This window comes from Coenobita brevimanus, chromosome 93 (assembly GCF_032717465.1).
Source record: "Coenobita brevimanus isolate Jiangsu-jjx chromosome 93, ASM3271746v2, whole genome shotgun sequence".
Classification (NCBI taxonomy): Eukaryota; Metazoa; Arthropoda; class Malacostraca; order Decapoda; family Coenobitidae; genus Coenobita; species Coenobita brevimanus.
Genome location: NC_137046.1, coordinates 13,407,397 through 13,430,064, shown reverse-complemented (window position 1 = coordinate 13,430,064; position 22,668 = coordinate 13,407,397). Strand labels below are relative to the sequence as shown.

The 22,668-nt window shown below is 40.9% G+C and overlaps 1 protein-coding gene across 1 annotated transcript in view; it reads right to left on the bottom strand.

Moving 5' to 3' along the window:
* The window catches only part of LOC145412363 (uncharacterized), a 138,988-nt gene that overhangs the window by 39,537 nt on the left and 76,783 nt on the right, over nt 1–22,668 (bottom strand). The window contains exon 7 of the mRNA XM_080282252.1: nt 16,424–16,514. Coding sequence (XP_080138378.1) covers nt 16,424–16,514 — 91 coding nt within the window. The remainder of the gene's footprint in view (nt 1–16,423; nt 16,515–22,668) is intronic.

Genomic DNA, 22,668 nt, shown 5'->3' with positions numbered 1-22,668 from the left:
CTGATTCTGACCAAGGTCAAGGAATATTTCACCAAGTTTTTCCAGCCTTTCCAAAAAGTGACGGTGGAATTTAGCGGTGGACGAGTTGTTTGTGTTGTTTTGGGGATGACTGGGTTTATCATTACATGTTATCCAAACGTCATCATTATGGCATCAAAATCTTTTTCGTTTGTAACTGCAGGAGATTGGTGCTGGAGTTTGTAGTGTACTTTACATCAGATGTGGATATCCCTAGTGACGACCTGCATGGCTTCTTAGGTGATGCTCTGAAAATGCTAATGGACAAGTACTTTGTGGCTAACTAGATTCTGCTCACGGATAACCCCCTACAAATCCCTGGCATTGACGAAGTTTCTCCTTGAACCTGGGACAGGAACGTGCAACACTGTTAGGCTCGAAAGGAGGCAGTACCCTGCCTTCCCCACCAAGACTGAGAAGCAGGATTTACTCACCAGGAGATATGGTAACATGTTGGTCATCCACTGGGATGTCAAGCAGATGCACCCATGTATACCATTGCTCACAAGGGTGTGATACAGGCCACTGGGAAGCAGGACTACAGAACCAAGGGGTCTTTGATCAAGCCTAATGTGGTCAGTGATTACTACAACATGCAGCTGTGGATGTCGATGGCACCAGTCAGATATGTTGACTGGTGCCATCGACTGTCTCAGGATGTGCTGCAGGTGGTACAATAAGGTGTTCCCACACCTTCTTGATATCACTCTGCTGAATGTATTCATATTGTTTGCACAGACTGTTGGATCAGGTCTTTCTTTATTTAACTAAGAACCCGTGCACTAGCTGCTGGCGGAGTATGGACGTGTTCAGCCAGCTGCACCAAGGAAACACATTGCTGCTGTACTGCCAGACAGGGTCACTCATACAGACTACCTCTTTCATCACTGGTTGGTGGACCTGGACTATGTACCTACAGAAAAAAAATGTACAGGCGGTTCCATGCCTGCCTGAACATTCATTGATGGCAGCAAGTTCACGAAAATGCAGTACCACTGCAGTGAATGCAAAGTGGCACTATGCACTTTGTGCTTCCTCCGTTACCACAGTGAGGTGAGGTACTAGTGTTAATTGTGTACATATTGAGATTACTACATAAGAATGTATAATATAAGGAAAAATATGGGAATTAAAAAATTTTCTCAGGTTGCACTATAAGTAACCTCGCAGTACAAGTGCAAATTGGTGTTACAGTAATATAGTGCATTAAGTGTGCAGATTCGTTTAGTTGTGACAGTAAACTAGAAAATATTTTGTGTAGTCCCTTTAGTGCAGCAAGAACTTGGCCAAGTGAATAATTTTACCACAAGAATTTAGAATACGAGGTCTGATAGAAAACTCTGACTGTATTTTTTTTTTCTTCAATCAGTATTACCACGGCGATGTGACTCCGCAGAGCATGATCTTGAATGATTGTGCGCATGCTGGAATATGTTTAGCATTGCCAGCCCAAGCCTATTTGGTGTCCTTCCCCCCCATTTACACATCATGCTTGTCTTTGCCTACAAAGTAATTACAAAGCCTAGTACACAGGTGAAGGTCCCCAGTTTATTTTAAGTTCCACACTACGCAGTACTAATAAAAGGCGTGAAGTTTTTGCTGGCATCATAACTGCATACCCAACACTACAAGGTTTCTGTATCACTGATGCATTTGTTTAAGATTTTTTTTTAACAAAATGATGCCAGTTAAATTAAGGCTTATGGTTTATTAGGTTAATGAACAAAGACAGTGGAATTTTAGGTATATTTTATAATAGAGGAAGGCATCATAATAACACAAACCAGCAATTCTCTAAAACTCAAAAAAATCTCTTCATATTTTCATAAATAATATAATCTGACTCACCTTGACTTTACTGCAGCAAATTCATCAATGACATCATCATATGTTAACTGTCTGGACTTGTGTTGAAAGGTTCCTCTCTACTGCAGAAACTGTTAGAGTGCAAGTTGCAGAGATCCTCAGAGCTACCCACATGTTAGGAAATATTTCCATCAACTTCTTTTCATGCAGGAAGGTAAGGAGGTCCATGGGTGTCATGTTGCTTGATGGCAAATCAGGAAAACTATGCAGATCCATTGCCACTTTGCTGCCATTAATGCCCGAGTAGTCCTTCAGAGGTAAGAGTGTTGCAAGGGTTTGACAGTGGTCTACAATGTCTTCTGTAGACATACTTGTAAAGCTTAAGAGTACCCCAAACTTTTCATTCACCTCTCATAGGGTCTTAAGTCTCTCGTCAAGCAAGGAAATGGCAGTGTCCACCACCACATTAAAAAATGTAGTCTCCATTCTCTTAAGTGCATCACCGACAGGCTCATCTGCACACTTATAGCTATTTTTTTTTTTTTTTTTTTTTTTTTGTTGCTTCTCAGCCATGTTTGTTTTAGCACTGTGTCCACATTCATCTCTTCACAGATTTTTTGAAGTAGTCTGTGCATTAGCAAAACCTGTATCTCTGTAGCAAACAAGTGAATATCTAGTCTTCCTCTGCAGTCCACAGCCACACCAAGCTTCATGGAGATTGACTGCAACAGTTTACTCACATTCTGAATTTTGTTAAGTATATCATACCACATAACTGAGCAAATGATAAAACGGAATGATCCCACTTCTGCTAATGACTAAGCTTTAACTTTAACCCACCACATCCGGGTGTCATGTATACACTTCGTCCAGGGGCCGTCCAGGTGACACGTATATATGGTCTAGTAATTTACGCCATTGTCTGAATATTCAGCTGGTTATTTCCATAACGAGCAATCACTGGCAACCCTCTGGTATGCATCCCAGTCGTGCTCCAGTTGCCTGCCTACCTTTGTCATGGATAGACCTAAGCAAAAAATTTTTCCCTATGTCCAGACCCTCGGCTAAGTGCCCACGGCCGCCGACTTCAACACCAATGAAGTCTAAAGGCCAAAAAAGGAAAGACCTTAGTGACAGTGCAATAGGCAGTGGATTAGACCTGCCATTATTGTCAATAGTGAGTGGGGAAAGGAGGGGGGAAAGTGACTACTCCTCTGATAAAAGTGACTTTGCCATGCTGAGTGTGGAAATGTATGCATCAGATGAGAAGAGTGACCGTGAGTTCTCCACTGTGCGGCAATCTCTTCCCTCTTTATGATCATCAACCTTTTCTGATAATGGAAAATGGTCAGATGATACTGATGATCCTGCAAAGAAAGATATTCGCACAGTAGGAAGAGGAGGTAGGGAGTGAAGAATGAGAGGTGGTGGAGGATGGTGGGAGGAGGAAATGTCGCAGGCTGAGCTGTGCACCAGCACATGACTCACAGGCTGCCGTGGAAATTTCCACACATCCTACCTCAACACTAGTCTCTCCCACACATCCTGCATCTGCACCTACCTCACCACATGCCTTGCCACGTCGGCCTGCCTCACCACATGCCTCGCCATGCCGGCCTACCTCACCATGTGCCTTGCCATGCTGGCCTGCCTCGTCACCTGCCCTGCAGCATGACCCTGCCTCATCACCACAGCCAAGTATGTTGTGTGGGTGCAGGTGCATGGTGAAAATCATTTTATTGCTGGCAGGCATGTGCCCGTCCCCGAATATCACCATCTCCATCGCCACAACTATCACCGTCACCAGCATCATCACTACCACCATCACCTACCTCATCTAGTGAGTATTCGGCGGACCCACCACCACGGCGTCATACTAGGGACCGGAGCAGAGCACGAGGCAGGCCACGTGCGCAGCAGAGAAAGCATGGACCAAGGGTGGGTATATTGGAAACATTTGCCTGGGAGGAAGGGATGGAGTTTCAGCCCGATGTAGGCTACCTGTGTTTGATGATGCAAATGCAGGTGTACAGACAGAATTCCCGTCCATCCATTATCCACCCCTCCTGATTTTTCATTGCTTTCTTTACAACAGTCATGCAGTTCATTGAAAAAGAAATAAATGTATTCAGGGAATTCTGCTGCAATTGTGATGAAACCTAGCACATAAGAAAGTGTGCAGAGATGAAAGAATGGACATTGACGAATGTTAGCAGGATGTATGTTTGGCTAGCACTGATCATGTTGATGCCTCACATAAAAAAACATAATATTCATGATCATCGGCTAGTGAATGACATCGCAACAACACCGATGATTGGTAAATATATGCCACGGGACAGGTACCTCAACATCCTCAGGTACCTGCATTTCTCCACCAAAATGGGCTCACATCTGAACGATAGGCTATGGAAAATTTGCTCGATTCTGGAAATAATGAAGGAGAAATATAGATCTTACAATATTTTAGGCCATTCCAGAAGCTTATTGACGAGTCGCCTGTTCTGTTCAGGGGACATCTTGCCTTCATACGTTGCCTCAACGAGACATCGTTACGGAGTTATTTTGTTTTGTGTGATTGCAAGACTGGGTATTTGTTAGATTTTATTGTGTATACAGCGAATGATGCTGAGTTATCGAAGGATCACTCCCATGGCTTCTCTGGCTCAGTTGCAAAGAAGCTTATGGACAGGTACTTCGGTGGCAACCACATCCTGTTCACCGATAATTACAACACGGCATCAAGTCTTGCAAAGTACCGGCAAGAGCACAAAATTGGATCGTGTGGCACTATCCGTGAAAAGAGGAAACACTGACCATCCTTTCTGAAGGGCATCATGAAGGAGGAGTGCAGGACCTTGAAATCAGGTAAACTCCTTGCTATTCACTGGTATGATAAGAAGGTAAATGTCCTCTCCACAATCCATGAAGGTAAGTTGGTAGAGACAGGCAAGGTCGATAAGAGAACGAGGCATCAATTCCTCAAGCTTGATTCCATTATCGACTATAACTTGAACATGCAACTCGTCGATAAATCTGCTATGCAGATTGGCACCATCAACTGTCTGAGGTGGTGCTGTAAATGGTACAAGAAGGCATTCTTATATGTACTTGACATCTGTGTATGGAATACCTTCATTCTGTACAAGGATGTAACACAGACCAGCACATCCCTTAGGCAGATTGAGAGGATGTAATTTACGGCCTCCTGGAGAGATGTGGCCAAGTAATGCCTTCTGTGAAATGGAGGCACAGTGTACAACAACTGCCTGGCAGGCTGCAGTGCTGAGACTACCTCACTAGGCATTACATGGAAGCACAGCCTCTAACGCCTGCAGGCAAAGAAGCCTTCTGGCATTGCTACTGTATGTCTATGCCATATCATCATACCGACCACAGCAACGCCGTATGACAAAGTGATGGTGTGCTGAATATGAGGTTGCACTGTGCAGTACCTGTTTCTTCGACTTTCACTCAAAGACCGAGCGATAGAAGCCTCGCTCATATGCATAAGTTAGTTTAGTATATACATACTGGTATGTCGGTTTTTGTGTAATGAGAAAAAATGATTTTACTGCTCTGTGTATATTTATGTAAATAATGGAAACAGAAAGTTTGTGTCATGATAAAGTCGGTGCCTTATTTTTTATTGAAAGTTTTCATGTAAACATATTTGTATTGATGGAAAAGTACAAATCACAGGGAAAAAAAAAAAACTATCAATTATGGACAGTACGTGAATAACTACTTTGTTCACAATATTATTTTTTAGGTTTTTTGTAGTTGTTGTAGAAGTAGTGGTAGTAATTTTAGAAGTAGTGGTAGTATGTGCAATAGGTGTTGTAGTAATAGTTGTTGTAGTGGTGGAGTTGTAGTAGTAGTAGTTGTTGTTGTGGTAGTTGTAGTAGTAATAGTAATTACAGAAGTATTTGTAGTAGTTGTAATACCTAGACTTCTAGTCGCACAGCGATGCCAGAATCGAGCGACAATGCAAGCCGAAACATACATCTCCGTGTGTGTGTGTGTGTGTGTGTGTGTGTGTGTGTGTGTGTGAGAGAGAGAGAGAGAGAGAGAGAGAGAGAGAGAGAGAGAGAGAGCGAGTCTTCGTATGTCTGTCTGGAAGGCAGTGTGATGGTGAGGCGAGCAGGCAGCCTGCCTCAAGGTCGTTGCTATGGTTACCAGACTCCCAGCAAGTACGCCCAATTATGGAAAAAAAATTCACATAAATAGTGTTTTTGGTGGATTGTGGTCTTCTGGAAGTGTTATCAAAGTGATAATGCTGTGGAAGGCTAGTATAAGCTTTAGTTGTGTCACCTCACCTCTGCCACACACATGGAAGGGGGCAAAAAAACAACAAAAATTGCCCCTCTCCCCACTAACTCATGCTTCCTACACACACTTCATGGACCCTGTGATGCAAACAGCTTGAAGATGAAAGATTGGCGAGTATTATGACACTTTGTTTTTATTATTTTTGGTCAAGTGTTAACTGAGATATGAAGGTTTAAAAATAAATGATTTTCTCAGGAATAGTCGGCTGTGGGGAGGGTTTGCAGGAAGATATATGTGCCGGACACAATGGGTTAATGGCAGAGTCTGAGGCAGGTTCCCTGAGCTCCAGAAGTGATTCTCTGATTTGCCCAGGTTGATATCTGACTGCCTTTATGTATTTCTGGAAATAATACTAAATCCTGGAGGGAAACAACCCTGTGAAAAAAAAAAAAAAAAACACCCGGTAGCACTTGACAGAAACATGTTCCATTGGTTGAAAACTCCGTAAAATTTAACAAAATTGCAACAAAAGGAATTTGCAGCATTCACTATGATCATTGGAGCTATCATATCCACCCACCGTAAACATCCACGATTTCTGACAATTATCTGTACGTATGCCGTCTTAGGCTATCATGATCATATTTTTTCTAAGCGATACCAAATTACATTCACCACTAATAGGCAGGTTAACAAAAGCAGCTACCATATCCACCCACCGTAAACATCCACGATTTCTGACAATTATCTGTACATATGCCGTCTTAGGCTATCATGATCATATTTTTTCTAATCGATACCAAATTACATTGACCACTAATAGGCAGGTTAGTGAAAGTAGCTATTTGCATATACAGATGCAAAAATTAACATAGCTGGTACTAGGACAGCTTTAACCCCTATATGCCTGTTGACATGTATAGCCATCACGATTTTCGACGTGGAGGAATGCCGTTTGACATGTACAGTATGGCAGCAAGCGTCTTCCCACCACCCTTTGAACTTAAATTTGTTCTTACTCATCAACAGGACCATCTGGAGACGTGGGGATACTCTCATTTGAAAGACAAAGATTTAGTGAGTCGTATGTATCTTTAATTTTTTCCTCTAGCTGTTACAGTTTGGCAGATATTAGGGTTTGAATTAACCCACCCCATCCCGACCAATTTTCCACTACTGACTCCCCCAATCCCGACCAATATTGGAAAAAAAAAATTTTTGCTCAAACCTCCACTTTTGATGAGAAACATCGAAAATTCATAGAGAAATTGCTTACCTGAGGTTTAAAATAATCGATACAGCTAGCAGTACTCCTTACCTTACTGGGTTTTCTATCAGGCTGGCTCCAAAGAAAACGAGTTCTTTGGGAGGGTAACTATTCCACACCATTCATAAATGGTATTTATTTATTTATTTATTTGGTACGAATTTAAATGTAATACAAGAGTATATTGGTTTTCAAAAAGTAATATAGGCAATATAAGCATTGTTTTGCTCATTAACACATCAACATACCTGACCTTTTTTGGCGACATTACCTGATCATCATTTCTGACTGTTTCTTCCTCTAATGCTATGTAAACTTTGTCCTCCACATTGTCATTGATTGGGGAATCACTCTGGCCCTGAACGTCTATATTGGCCAGGTCACTGGTAACAGGTGAATTGCCGAGACAATTGCGTGCAGGGGGGGGGGAGGTCATGCAGGGTAAGGCATTGTCCCTGCCTGGCATCTTGTAGAGGAAGGTGTTGTCCCATGCATACGTACCAAAAATCACGTGCGAAAATTGAAAATTGTTCAAATTGTGAACTTTGCAATTGTGTGACGTAGCTGTACGTTCACAGGTCTAGCTGTGACACAATGTTGCGAAGTACCCATACATCGATGGGACATGTCGGGTTAAGAGTATTATTTTCCATAATCAAGGAAATCCCCCATAGTGAGGATTGTGCGACATTGGAATCTCCCGGTGTGTAGGAGTTACATACATATATATATATATATATATATATATATATATATATATATATATATATATATATATATAATAAAAATAATAATTTGGTTTTACACCAGGTATCCCCGAAGGGCTAAGGCGTTGCCCCTGGGAAGAGGACTTTGGACTGGAGTGTGTAGCATTTTATGACCGGAGGCCCTTCCTGATGTCTACCAATGACCCTTGGGTGGATTCGATCCTCCGACACTTCAGTCAGAGCGGAGCGCTCTAAGCCACTGAGCCACGGTTGCTACTGTATATATATATATATATATATATATATATATATATATATATATCTATCAATCAATCAATCATTTCCTGTGGCACCCTCGGGGATGCATAGGGCCTCGATGAACTCACACCACCACATCCTATCTTGTGTTAACCCCTCAAGATCTCCCCAACACTCATCTCCAGCTTCCCGTCTCATTGTCCTCACCCACGTCTCTTTTGGCCTTCCTCTACCTCTCCTACCAAGTGCCACCCACCCTGGTGTACCTCGTACTATTCCCTGTCTCCTATACACATGTCCTAGCCACTTCCATCATGAGAACCTAACATATTCATCGACCGGCTGCACTCCCGTTATTTCTCTAATTCTACTATTTGGTATCCTTTCCCACCACTTAACTCCTAATATTCTTCTAAGTGCTTTGTTTTCAAACACCAAGAATTTATTTTCCATAGTCACTGTGCTGTACCAAGACTCGTGTCCATAAATTAAGATACTCCTAACCATTACCTTATAAAGTTTGATTTCTGTATGCACAGAAAAATTGTTATTATTCCAAATATTTTTAAGCATTCCCATTGCCTGATTAGCCTTCTTTAACCTTTCCTCGAATTCAAAGTTCAAAGAACCATCCTGGGCTAAATAAGTACCTAAATATTTAAACCTATCAACTTGCTTTACAACCATACCTCCAATTACACATTCCTGCGCATTTTCCATATTCATATTGATTATTTCAGTTTTTCCACAATTAATAACCAAACCCACCTTGCGACCTTCACTCACCAAACAGTCCAACACTCTCTGCATCTCTTCTGGCCCATCACAAATCAAAACTATATCATCTGCATAATCTAAATCCAAATGTTTCCTGTTCTCTCCCCAAAGTATACCTGCATCGGTTTCTGTTCCAACGCGTTTCATAATGTAATCAATGACCAATATAAATAGTAAAGGCGATAGAACACCACCTTGAATTACTCCGGACTTGACTTCAAACGAATCACTCAGACAACCATCAACCATCACTTTACAAAATGTGTCCTCATGCATGTTCATAATGACCCTCACAAACTCCTCTGGTATTCCATAATGTCTCATGATCTTCCCCATAGTCTCTCTCGAAACACTATCAAAAGTCTTTTCAAAATCAACAAAACAAAGACTTAACGGTACTCTCATTTCATTAACTTGCTGCATCAAATGCCTAACTATAAAGATCTGATCACTGCAACCACGTCCCTTTCTAAAACCAGCCTGTTCATCCCTCAGAATACCCTCAACCACCGGCTCCAACCTATTTAACAACATTCTACTGAAAACTTTCAAAGCTATCGGTGACAAAGAGATTCCACTCCAATTACCACATTCACTCAGGTCTCGGAACTTTAACAATTACACCATTCTTCCAAACTGATGGTAGTAACCCCGTCACCCATATCTTATTGAATAGCTTGGTCAAGATCATTATTAATCTATCCCCCTCCACTTTAAACATTTCCGGAAATAAACCATCCTCCCCTGGTGCCTTATTATTCTTTAACTGTTTTACTGCTTTCTCCACTTCTGCAAGCCTCAACTCTCCTGTTTCTATATTTAAATCTTCCTGAGCAGACGGTATATTCTCTTCTGGTGGTATTGGTCTATTAAGAACTGTCTCAAAATGCTCTTTCCATCTATTTTTAATATCTCCATCTTTGGTCTCTCTCTCTCTCTCTCTCTCTCTCTCTCTCTCTCTCTCTCTCTCTCTCTCTCTCTCTATATATATATATATATATATATATATATATATATATATATATATAAAAATAAAGAGAGAGAGAGAATAATCCCTCCAATATCCAATGTAATACAGCCAAAGGCATCTCCGGAAAGTGGAATCGTCCGAATACTGGGACTCTGCCTCCTGGACTGGTACTTATGGCCATTAACTAAGCCTAACTTTGAAAGCCACCTAAATAACTTCATGTCCTGATATGCATAGCACCTATTGAAGACCCTATTCACACAAATAAGGGACAGAAAGCATGAAATAAATTAAAAGGAACAAGGGAATTAGGAATTAGAAGTGGGTATGGAAAATATTTAGCAGGTACGGATACTTACAACACGTCCATCGCCGTTACGAAAATTAACCCGCCTCCTCTAAGGCTCTGGCAGTGGTGAAAATGCTCTTGATGCACGTACAGTAATCGAGTGTTGTGCTGCACTTAATTCTTTGCACTATGAGTTAGAATTGTTTAACACTGCACATTCTGTTCTTACTTGCACCATGCCATTTTTAACCACCAGTTTGCACTCTGCATTTAATCCTTTGCACTCTGGATTCAAATCTCTTAACACTGAAAATTCTCATGTGCTCTAATGGTGATGTATTGCAGTTTATTCACTGTTAATTCACAAAAAAGAAGAACTTGCGGCATCCATTGCTATGCGTGTCTAGTCAGGATGGTAGTTAAGCGGTAACTGGGGAGGAGAGGAAACAAGTGGCCGTACGTAAACACAGCTGTTCAGCGCTGTGCACCAACTTCAAAGTACGGTTGAAAAAAAGGCTTTTTTTTTTTTTTTTTGCTTTTTAAAGTTTTTTGGCCGTTTTGGGGTTCTGAAGGCCCGGGCCCATAATGTCCGGACATTGGGGAGTCCAGTTATAGAGCATCTGGCTATTAAAAAGATTGAGATTACCGTGTGTGTGTATATATATCATCATCATCATGTGGACCTCCTTTCCCACCCTAGGGCAGGGTGAGGAGTAGCAATGTCCAGACAGCCCAAATTTGCCCAATCCAATGGGCCACGCTTCCATTCACTCATCATTCAAGTCCCGGGAATCCTGGCTCTAGCAGATATGCCAAAAACATTCACCACGTTCTGTAGCTTTGGATAAACGTATCCAGTAGAATCAGTCTGGATGCTGCCACGTTAAAAAGGGGTGCCAAATCCCAGATCATGCACTTCCTCTCACAGCACTGATCCATCCAGCTCGATCTCTTGTCAGTTCCTTAGCCTCACCAGTTTCCTAATCTCTCTTCCTCACACACTCATCCACCATATCTCTCCACCTTCTCCTTGGCCTACCTTGCCTCCTCCCTCCTTCAAATTTGTTCAGATAATTATACCTTCTTCACCACTCTATTGTTATCCATTCCCTCCACATAACCATACCATCTCAGTACGCTCTTCGATTCTGGTGTCCACAGACTTCCTCACTCCACATCTTTCACAAATTACATTATTTCGTATCCTATCCACCCTCTGTATTCCACATACATTCCCCAGCAGTCCCATTTCCACTGCTTTTTTCTTGACTTTTCATTTTCATGGTACACCATAGTCTCATATCCATATGTTAAAGTTGGCACTAACACTCCTTCATGTAAGCCTCGTGCTGCTGGAATACTCAAGCCTCTGTTTATTATCAAGGCCTTCATTACACCAGATACTTTTCTTCCTTGTGTCACTCCACTCTCCACTTCTTTTGCACAGTTTCCTCTCTTTTCTATCACTGTACCCAGGTATTTGAAGTCTCTCACCAATTCCAGTCTCTCTCCATTCACTGTAACATCACACTGGGACACTGGGAGTCACCTTTCTCAATAACCATCACTTTACTCTTTTCTACATTTACTTTCAAAGCACGACGCTCACATACATCAGCAAAACTCTGCACTAGCTAACAAGTTCTTGTCCAGTATTTGCAAGTAGTACTGCATCATCAGCATACTGTACAACAAATTTGAGATATTCCATCCATCACCATTCATTACCAACGCCATCCCTCTCTCCATTACCCGTGTTTTTACTTCACTCATCACCCCATCCATATATAAATATATAACAACCATGGGGACATCACACAGCCTTGTTGTACGCCCACTCCGATCGTGACCATTCACTTAAATGCCCCTTAACCCTTACACATGCTTCACTACCACCATAAAAACTCTTGATGGCGCCTAGCAGCTTACCATCTACACCGTACATCCACAAAACTTTCGACAATCCTTCTCTGTCCACTTTGTCATATGCTTTTTCCAGACCCATGAATGCCATAAATACATTACGGTCCTTCTCACAAGCCTTCTCTACTATCCGTTTCATTGCAAATATTTGATTCACACATCCTCTGCCACTGCTAAAGACACCCTGTTCATCACTCAGTAGGAAATCTGATATCTCTCTTACTTTATAATAATTATTCCACATACCTTCCCTACCACACTCAATAAACTTATGCCATGATAATTCTTGCACTCACTTCACTCACCTTTATTTTTGCACAGGGGTACAATCACAGCCTTTTTCCCCTCTGTGGGCACAGTTTCACTCATCCCTCTCCTTCTTACATATCTCCAACAAGCACTTCATTCCATTCTTTCCACTACACTTAAGAATCTCTGCATACACCTCGCAAACTCCAGCTACTTTCCCATTTTTCAGCTGCTTCACTGCACTCTTCACCTGTGTGAGTGTCACGTCTCCTGGTACTGGATTCCTTCTCTGCACACCCCCAAAACCAATCATGTTTACAGCTGCTTTGCTCTCTCTCTATCCCCATTCATCAGGCTTTCAAAATATTCTTTCCATCTGTTCCTTACTTCATCCCCATGGGTTAATAATCTACCACCAACATCATTCACACCATCACATTTCTTTCCACTTTCACTTCTACATTTCCGCACCACTTTCCAGAATAACTTCCTATTTTCAGAGGAGTTCGCATTCATTTTTCTTCCTAGATCCTCATTTACCTTCTTCTTTTTCCTCTTCACTAGTTTCTTTACACGCTTCTTGCTCTCAGCATTTTCAATTCTTTATTCAATTGAACTATATATTATATATATATATATATATATATATATATATATATATATATATATACAGTAGCATCTCATATTTTATATATATATATATATATATATATATATATATATATATATATATATATATATATATATATATATATATATATATATATGAGATGCTACCGAAAAGTTCCAGTAATTTGAACAGAGGGAGCCAACAATTTGAAATTTTGCTTTTTGCCATTTGGAGGAGTCAGCAGCACCCCATGTGTGTCAATGTGGCCCCGGTCGTATCTGTGAGCGAACATTTTGTTGAGCTATGCCTTCTGTCTAACGTGGTGTGTAGGTGGTTCGGCGGTTTTGCAATGGTGGACCTCACGGAACAAAGAACCTACATCAAGTTCTGCTTCAGGATCAACAAGACTGCTGCAGAAACTCACCGGTTGCTTCAGCAAGCCTTTGCTGACAATGCCGTGTCCCAAAGCAATCATCGCAATGGAAGTGTCCCAATCACTGAGGCCAAAAATAGTGCATCAAGTTCACAGCAATGTCAAGTTGATGTTGATCGTTTTCTTGGATATCCAAGGGATTTTTCACAAGGAATTGGTCCCACCTGATCAATCTGTCATCGGAAAGTTTTATTGTGAAGTTTTGCAGTGCCTGAGGGAGAAAATCAGCCGCAAATATCCAGAACAGTGGAAGAGCAAGGACTTGTTCCTACATCATGACAACGCCCCTGCCCACACATCAAATGTTGTCCGGCAGTTGCTGGCTTCCACTAACACAGTAGGCATTCCCCACCCACCCTATTCGCCTGACCTTGCCCCCTGCAACTTTTTCCTGTTTCCCAAGCTGAAGTTATGACTGAAAGGGAGTCGATTTGAATCGGCTGAGGAGATCCAGACAGAATCGCAGGATGTGCCCAAGACCATCATGCCTGAAGCCTTCCAGGGATGCATGGACTCGTGGAAAAAAACGCTAGGGCCATTGTATACAGGCCCAAGGGGACTACTTCGATTGCGACAGTGGGAACAGGAGGTAAGATAACTTATTTTCCTACAATATTCAAATTACTGGAACTTTTGGGCCTCGTGTATATATACTGTATGTATGTATATATATATATATATATATATATATATATATATAGTGTATATATATATAGAGTATATGTATATATATATATATATATATATATATATATATATATATATATATATATATATATATATATATATATATATATATATATATATATATATATATATATATATATATATATATATATATATATATATATATATATATATATATATATATATATATGTCCGGCATCGAGCACTGCTGCCCAACCTAGTCACTGCTAAGCAGTGTGTTTGAGGACCTGCTTTTACTTTTCGCATTTTCATTTCGTGTCGCTTTGACCAGGCAGATTGAGCAACATTATTACATTAAACTTTGTTAGAACCTTGGTGACATGCAATCCAAAACCATCAGGAAGATTCAGCAGGCTTTTGGCGGTGAAGCTATAGGTGTTATGCATGGAAGATTCAGAACAAGTTGGAGCTCATGCCGAAAGATTTTTTTCTTTTTTTTCAACTTTCAAGGTAGTATTCATTACGAGTACACTCCAGGAGGCCAAACAGTCAGTAAAGGGTACCTAGTAGTTCTCTCTTACCAACAAAATATGGAATGTTGCAAGAGACGAGAATTGTGGGAGGCTAAGGACTGGCAGCTACAACCCACTCATCCAATCTTATTCAGAACTTTATGGCCAAACACTGGATCACACTGGTCCAGCGGACTCCCTTCTCTCCTGATCTGGCTCCCTGCAATTTTTTTGGCTATTTTAAACTGAAGATGCCTCTGAAGGGTTTTAGATTTGGGGAGGCAAATGATATAATGTTAAGTGTGACAAAGGTCTTGTCGGCAATTCCAAAATCTGGCTTTATAAAATGTTTTTAGTTATGGAAGGATTGCTGAGCTACGTTTGTTGAGTTCCAATGGACATACTTTGAAGAAGAGTTAAGTCTGAACTCATTTTTTTTTTTTTTTTTACCAGCTAAATGTTCCATACTTTTTTATCAGACCTCATATAAGGGAAATTATCGGTAGAAGGAAATTATCTCAAGATACAGTGAAAGTGAACCTGCAGAAGTGCCGATAAGTGTTGAGGAAATCTAGTGCAATATACATACAAATCGTTTCTATTGTGACAGTAAACTCACATTTGTTTTGTGCCGTTTCTACAGTGCAGTAAGAACATAGCTAAGTAAGTTCTTCGGAAAATAACAAATGTATGGGTCTAACAAAAGAAAACGAACTCGGACAACTCAAGTGATCTTACATGACTCAGAGAATGTACTAACACAGAAAGTGGAAATAATCCTTTGCAGCATGTAATATGTAATACACCTTGGAATATTTTCTCTCTCCTATCCCATACACAGTAGTGCCGAATGTTATTAATAATAAGAGTATAGATGTAACAAAAGAAAATGAACTCAAGGATAACTCAAGTGACGTTACTCTACACAGGAAATGTACTCGCAAAAAAAAAGCAGAAGTAATCCTTTGCGGCAAGTAATGTGTAATACAATTTGGAATGTTTTCTCTCTCAGTTCAGACATCATAGTGCACCATGCAACTCTGGAAAAACTGGAAAAACTGGATGAATAAACAGAGCTAGCCACAGGTACATGGGGTATTGATTCATCCTTGTAGCAGGGACAGCTGAAAGGAACATCAAGGTCACAGGGAAAAGGGGAAGAGTGAGTGAGTGCAAGTGAGGAATCCCCATCTGGTCCAGGAAGGCAAATGATCTGTGTGTTGTGACCGCACACTCACCCACTCCTCTGAACAAAGCCTTCCACTACCTCAAGCTTGCCTTCACTGATAACCTCCTGCCTCTTCAATGCCTCCACCTAGAGAACTATGGCACTTACAATGGTGAGATGAAGGATTGTTGAGTATTTTTATCTTTAACTGAAGGTTCTAAGTTTTGTAGTTACGGAGCTATGACTGCTTGAGATGAGTCTACTTTTCAAACAACCCCCACTCTGAGTAAATGCCTATCTCTTAAAACTCCCCAGCTATGTGGGTTAACCCCCTTCTTGTGCCAAATCTTTTCTTCAATAAATTAGTAAATAAATAAATAAATAACAGGTCCTACTTCAGAAAACAATGTAATTAGTTGAGGGGCATCATCAGGCCTGACGTGGCTTAATTATGCATTCTTCTACATGACGCATGATAAATTATTACCATATGGAAAATGATAAGAGGGCACTAACCTTTCTTTCGACCATCCCCACCATGCCTGTGAAGGAGCCGTTTGGCATCTCGGTACCCCAGGTTCGATCAGCGGGCGAGTTGATCTGTAACCTTTAACACATTTTATCAGTGCCAGCTTTATTAGCTTTGTTTCATGCATTTTAGTAGGCTGTTATTAGGAAACACATGTGCCCTTACGGAACACATAGATCAAGGATATAACATGTCAGTGGTAATGTTATGGTGAACCTGAAAGACATGAATATTTACAAGTGAACAAGATTACGTCACGTACCTAAGCAGAAGAAAACATGAAATTTTAATAAGGTGTGAATACATTCACCGTGTGTTGATAACAAGATAAAGATATTTTCACGGTACGTTAATAACAGCGATACTGTTTTTTTTCACTATGTGGAGGTAGCAGAGGTACCGGTATCAGTAGTTTCACCGTAGAGGTAATGGTATTTTCACCCTGTGGCGATAACAGAGATATTTGAATTTTCATTTTCAAGTGATACAGTTGCCTCTGTAAATGGTTTGAAACAGACAGTGCTTGACACTTTTGGAGGTCAGGTTAAAGTGCTTTGGATATAATAGCCTATTTTTGGCACGAAAACACGGTCCTAATATGATACAATTTAACTACTGTCAGATTTTCAGTAATCAAGACAATACATGGCAAAATAGAATCGAGGTGACTGCAGCCCTTGTATTTAACGATAGAATGACATGGAATTCCTTCATTTGTTTGACGGTGGAATTATAATTATGACACCGTCTGTTGGTGGCTAATCCCTTGACCCAGAATCACAAAGAGGTATTTGGGACCACCTTATCACTTACTACCAGATCTTAATCAGACGCAGGGAGTGACGCATGAACAGTCTATTTCGTATTATGGCTTTAGCTTACACTGATGTTCATTCCATGTGATGTTCATAACTAGAGCAATTTATGCCGTTTCACTCCCACCAAATAAGTAGACGACACCATTGCCCAACACCGACAGGATGTTTTGAACGAGTCATGGACAAGTCAACAAATACTGATTTTGAATCCTCTGTGGTGGAGAGGGACGACTTCCCATGGCGACACTGGAATAACTCAGCAGTTCTCCTGTCTGGTTATACAAGCGTCTCTCAATTCCCTCCCGATCCCCGGAAAAGCAGATCGAGAAGCGTGACTTCAACCTGCTGTCCATCGGGTTCAGATCCAGAATAACCAGAACCTGAATGAATATGAGGAGGAGGAGGAGGAGGAAAAGAAGAAGAATGGCCACACCAAACCTTCACTCCTAAGAGAATGTCTCCTAATCTTTACTTAGCACACCATGCATAAGTACAGCATAACCGATTCCTTAATAATTCAGTAACAGGGATGGATCCATCATTATTCGCTGTTTGTACTGGGATTTCTCTTATCATGTCTTTTTTTCTCTCTCTCTCTCAATTTCGGATCAGGTGGAGCCCGATATGTCATGCTCTCTCTGTGTGCGAGTCCCAAGTCGGTGACTATGTGTAAACGGTACTGACTCTTGGCAGCTTCAAGCGAGTTTACTAGATCAGCGAGCAATCAACCTGTCCAATCTCTAGCAAGTAGCAGACGCCAACAACTCTCAAGCCAGAATAATTTCTCAAGTAGGTGGTGACGACCATCATCCACTCACTCAATGGAGTGCACCTATTATTCCTTCACCTTTATCATTGTTTTTCTGTGTCTGCCCTCTCTTCCTATTTCTCCCATCTTTCCTGTCACTTTTCATTATTCCTCTTTCTGTTTAAGGCGGCTTTACATTGAGTGTCAAGCCTTATGGTTTCCTGGAAGCCAGGAAGTCATTTACAACCCTGGGTGGTAACCATATAACCAACCTATACGTGTTTTCTGCGTGTCAGCAGGTGGGTTGGTGGAGGGTTAGTAATCCTTCCCGTGAAACAACTGACTCAAAGAGAAATGGTCATCCCTTGCGGGATTATGGCATCTGGCTATAGGTAAGTAGTTACACTATTTCATTGAAAAATAACAGACAGATTTAGTTCGAGGGCATGTAGTTCAAAACTGTTAGCTATTTTATACTGATCTTGAAAGAGAAAATGAAACTTTTTTTTCGACTGGAGGGAGTGTGGCACCTGTATGAGTTTTTAGTGAAACAGTCAATATCCTAGTGTGCTTGTTTTCACCACACGGTGAAAATACCCATGTGTTTATCACTTCACGCTGAAAGTATCGGTACCTTTGTCCTTCTCCACGGTGAAAATATCTCAATTTTGAAATAGTGCACTTAACGAGATGTACAATTCACAAAACACGTTGCCGTATCTGGACTGTCAAAATACCGGGCACCTCTGATGAAACCCATGCTTCCCCCGCCATTATATATATATATATATATATATATATATATATATATATATATATATATATATATATATATATATATATATTTGAATGGTGAGTTGCTTGAGGAGGTAGAGTAGTTTAAGTATTTAGGGTCACATGTTGCTGTGGATGGTAGAATAGATGCAGAAGTGAAGTTTAGAATGAATGAAGTAGGAAAGGTGCTGGGAGGAATGAAGGAAATGTTTAGATGTCGTTCGCTTAGAATGGATGTAAAGAGAAGGCTGTATGAGGGTGTTGTGGTACCGACTGCATTATATGGGGCTGAAACCTGGAATATGGGTGTAGCAGAGAGGAAAAGTTTGAATGTAATGGAGATGAGGTGTCTGAGGACTATGTGTGGAGTGACGTGTATGGATCGAGTGCGAAATGATGAAGTGCGAAGGAGAACTGGAGTTGTTCGGGAAATGGCTGGTAGAGTTGAGCAGAGGGTGTTGTGATGGTTTGGGTACATGGAGAGAATGGATAATGAGCGATTGGTGAAAAAGATAACTAGATCTGATGTGAGAGGTGTAAGGCCGAGAGGGAGACCACGTATAGGATGGATGGACAGTGTGAAGAGAGCACTGGATGCGAGAGGGATGTCTGTTGAGCATGGAAGAGTGACTGTGCGTGAGAATAATAAATGGAAAGAAATTGTGAATGAATAAATGATGACACAGCCCTGACGGGATATTCTCCTGCATTTGGTCTGATCAGCTGATCAAGTCAGGTGTGGGTAAGGGGATGGGTCTATTATGATGTGGCAGGGGTAAACCAGCTCTGCTGTAGAGCCCTGCTACGGATGTCACTGATTGCACTGCGCAGTTGACCCTTGTGCGGTGTGGTGTGGTGAGGATCTGTTCCTTCTCCCCTTTGGGGCTAAGATGCGAATGTGTTTGAGTGGATGAGTAAATAGGGAGTGTGTCGTCCTGTCTCGGTTACCTCCCTTTCCTTGGGGGATGCAGCCTAGGCATATATATATATATATATATATATATATATATATATATATATATATATATATATATATATATATATACACCAGTACTACTGTACTGTATCACAATCTAATCTTTTTACAATATAATGAAAAACAGGTGAAGCACAGAATTGGCTAGATTATGACTGAAAAATGCTAACGCTCCTATTATGCAGGATAAGATCATAGGAATAACAATTGCTACAGTGTAAAAATGAAAACTAAGCCAATAATTGTGTGCAATTACCATTTACATAATGGCTATAACAGTACTAAGTATGAAAAAGCTCATGGCTGAAGTTGAAGAAGAGGAAAAGGTAGGACATTTTAGCTAGCTACTGGCACTAAACCAGCCAAGTTGGTAACACTTACCAACTGACAAAAGCAGTGAAAGTCTCTCTCTCTCTCTCTCTCTCTCTCTCTCTCTCTCTCTCTCGTCATTACAGAGTTTAACCTCTTAACCGCGAGGCGTCGCTTTTGTGATGATCAGGCACAATGGATCATACCACGGTGCATCACTTTTGAATTCGCCTGGGCTTTCAAGTGCTGGCTTGTATCATCTGTCAGTACTGCCAGTGTCCAGCTATAGTCAGTGCTGCTAATGTCATCTGTACTCCCATTCCATTGTTGACAGTTAATCCATTTTTCCCTGTCCTTGACTCCCCCTCCTTACCTTCCCTCCATTACTCTCTCCTCCTGCCTGCCCAGCTGCACCACGCTACGCAAATCCTACCCCGATTTTTCCACTGAATTCATCCATTGAAATGTGCCCTATGCTTATTCTTATACAAAATATTATATATAAAAAAGAAAAAAGGTAATTGATAGTGCCATACACCTGGAATTGGCTAATTATCACCTGGCAAAGCCCCACGTGCACTCGTTTGCTAATTTTCCCTGCTTATTTCCTTTGAAATATGCCATATGACCTATTCTCGTTATAAAAATATATATAAGAAAGGAAGAGAGAAGCCTAAGTGATATTTACATTCATCTGGAACTACCTAATTTATTATGTATTGTCTAGATTTCCTGCCAATCATTTTCATAGCATATAAATTAACAGCTGTCACCATGCTGACATTGTCAACCCTTCCCCTGCCCATATATGCCACATCATTCAGTTTACTGTCGTCTTTCGAGATGAAACCATGTCTGATTCGCGCCCGTCCACTTCCGTCGCTTCTGAGGCCATAGCAAAGGGCCCTGTGACCTCTACCCCTACTCAACCTCGTGTGGGAAAGGGTAAAGAATGTGTAAATAGCAAGTGAAAGCAATGATGTAAATATAATTGTACTGTGGAAAATAGTTTTATAAGTTACTGCAAGCAACAGTGCATAACATAGTGTAAATAAAATAGAAATGTAAATAATATAAATAAAATAAAAAATGTAAATAGAAATGTAAATAATTAGTAATATAAGAATATGAGTATAAATATTTGGAGTAATGACAGTGAAAGTGAAAGCCTCTCTTTCTACTCTAGTTTACTGAACGAGAAAGTGAATACCTGGAGTGAAAATAAACTACTAGTACTGAAGGAAACTTATGGATAAATATTGTATATATAAATACTGTAAATGTATAAAGTACTAGGAATATAAAGTGTGAGTGCGTTTATGAATAATAAATGCCAGCTCCGCCTCAGAATACCAGCGGGGAACGAATGCAGGTGGAAAGCTCGTACGTGCTTGTAATTTACATTGCTTTCACAGTGTTTTTTATTTTGAATATGGATTCCATACGACTTGAAATTCATAGAATAGTGTTTATACTGATAATATCAGGCAGTGGTAACCATATCACTGGGTATCAGGAAGTATAAAGTGGAGACTTCGTTACCCAACTTCAGAAGTCTCCACAAGTCCTACGGTAGTCGACGAAGGCTCAACAGACATCCCGGGAGAAAGCTGAAGGTATGTGCCATATGCATATCTAATTATAATATTCTAGGACTAATAGCTGATTTGGCAAATATTTTTAAAAAGTCAGTCAAAGCGCGATTATCTCCATGGGAGGGGCATGGCATGCTACAGCCATCCCCAGTTAAGGGGTTAATAGTATATTAAATTTTTTGAAAAAAAAAAAAATGTATCTATCTATATACCTAGGCTGCTTCCCACAAGGAAAGGGAGGTAGCCAAGACAGGACGACACACTCCCAATTTACTCATCCATTCAAACATATTCATTCACATCTTAGCCCCAAAGGGGAGAAAGGACAGATCCTCATAGCATCACACTGCACAAGGGTCAACTGCGAGGTGCAATCAGTGATATACGCAGCAGGGCCCGACAGCAGAGCTGGTTTACCGCTGCCACATCATAATAGACCCATCCCTTTACCCACACCTGACCTGACTAGCTGATCAGACCAAATGCAGGAGAATATCCCGTCAGAGCTGCATCATCATTTATTCATTCACAGTTTCTCTCCATTGATTTCTGTCATGCACAGCCACTCTTCCTTGCTCAACAGACATCCCTCTTGCATCCAACGCTCTCTTCACACTGTCCATCCATCCTATTCATGGTCTCCCTCTCAGCCTTACACCTCTCACATCAGATCTAGATATCTTTTTCACCAATTGCTCATTTTCCATTCTCTCCATATGCCCAAACCATCACAACACCCTCTGCTCAGTTCGATTAGTCATCTCCTGAACAACTCCAGTTCTCCTTTGCACTTCATCATTTCGCAGTAGATCCATACACATCACTCCACACATACTCCTCAGACACCTCATCTCTATTACATTCAAAATTTTCCTCTCTGCTACACTCATATTCCATGTTTCAGCCCCATATAATGCAGTTGGTACCACAACACCCTCATACAGCCTTCTCTTTACATCCATTCTAAGCAAACGACATCTGAATACTTTTTTCATTCCTCCCAGCACCTTAC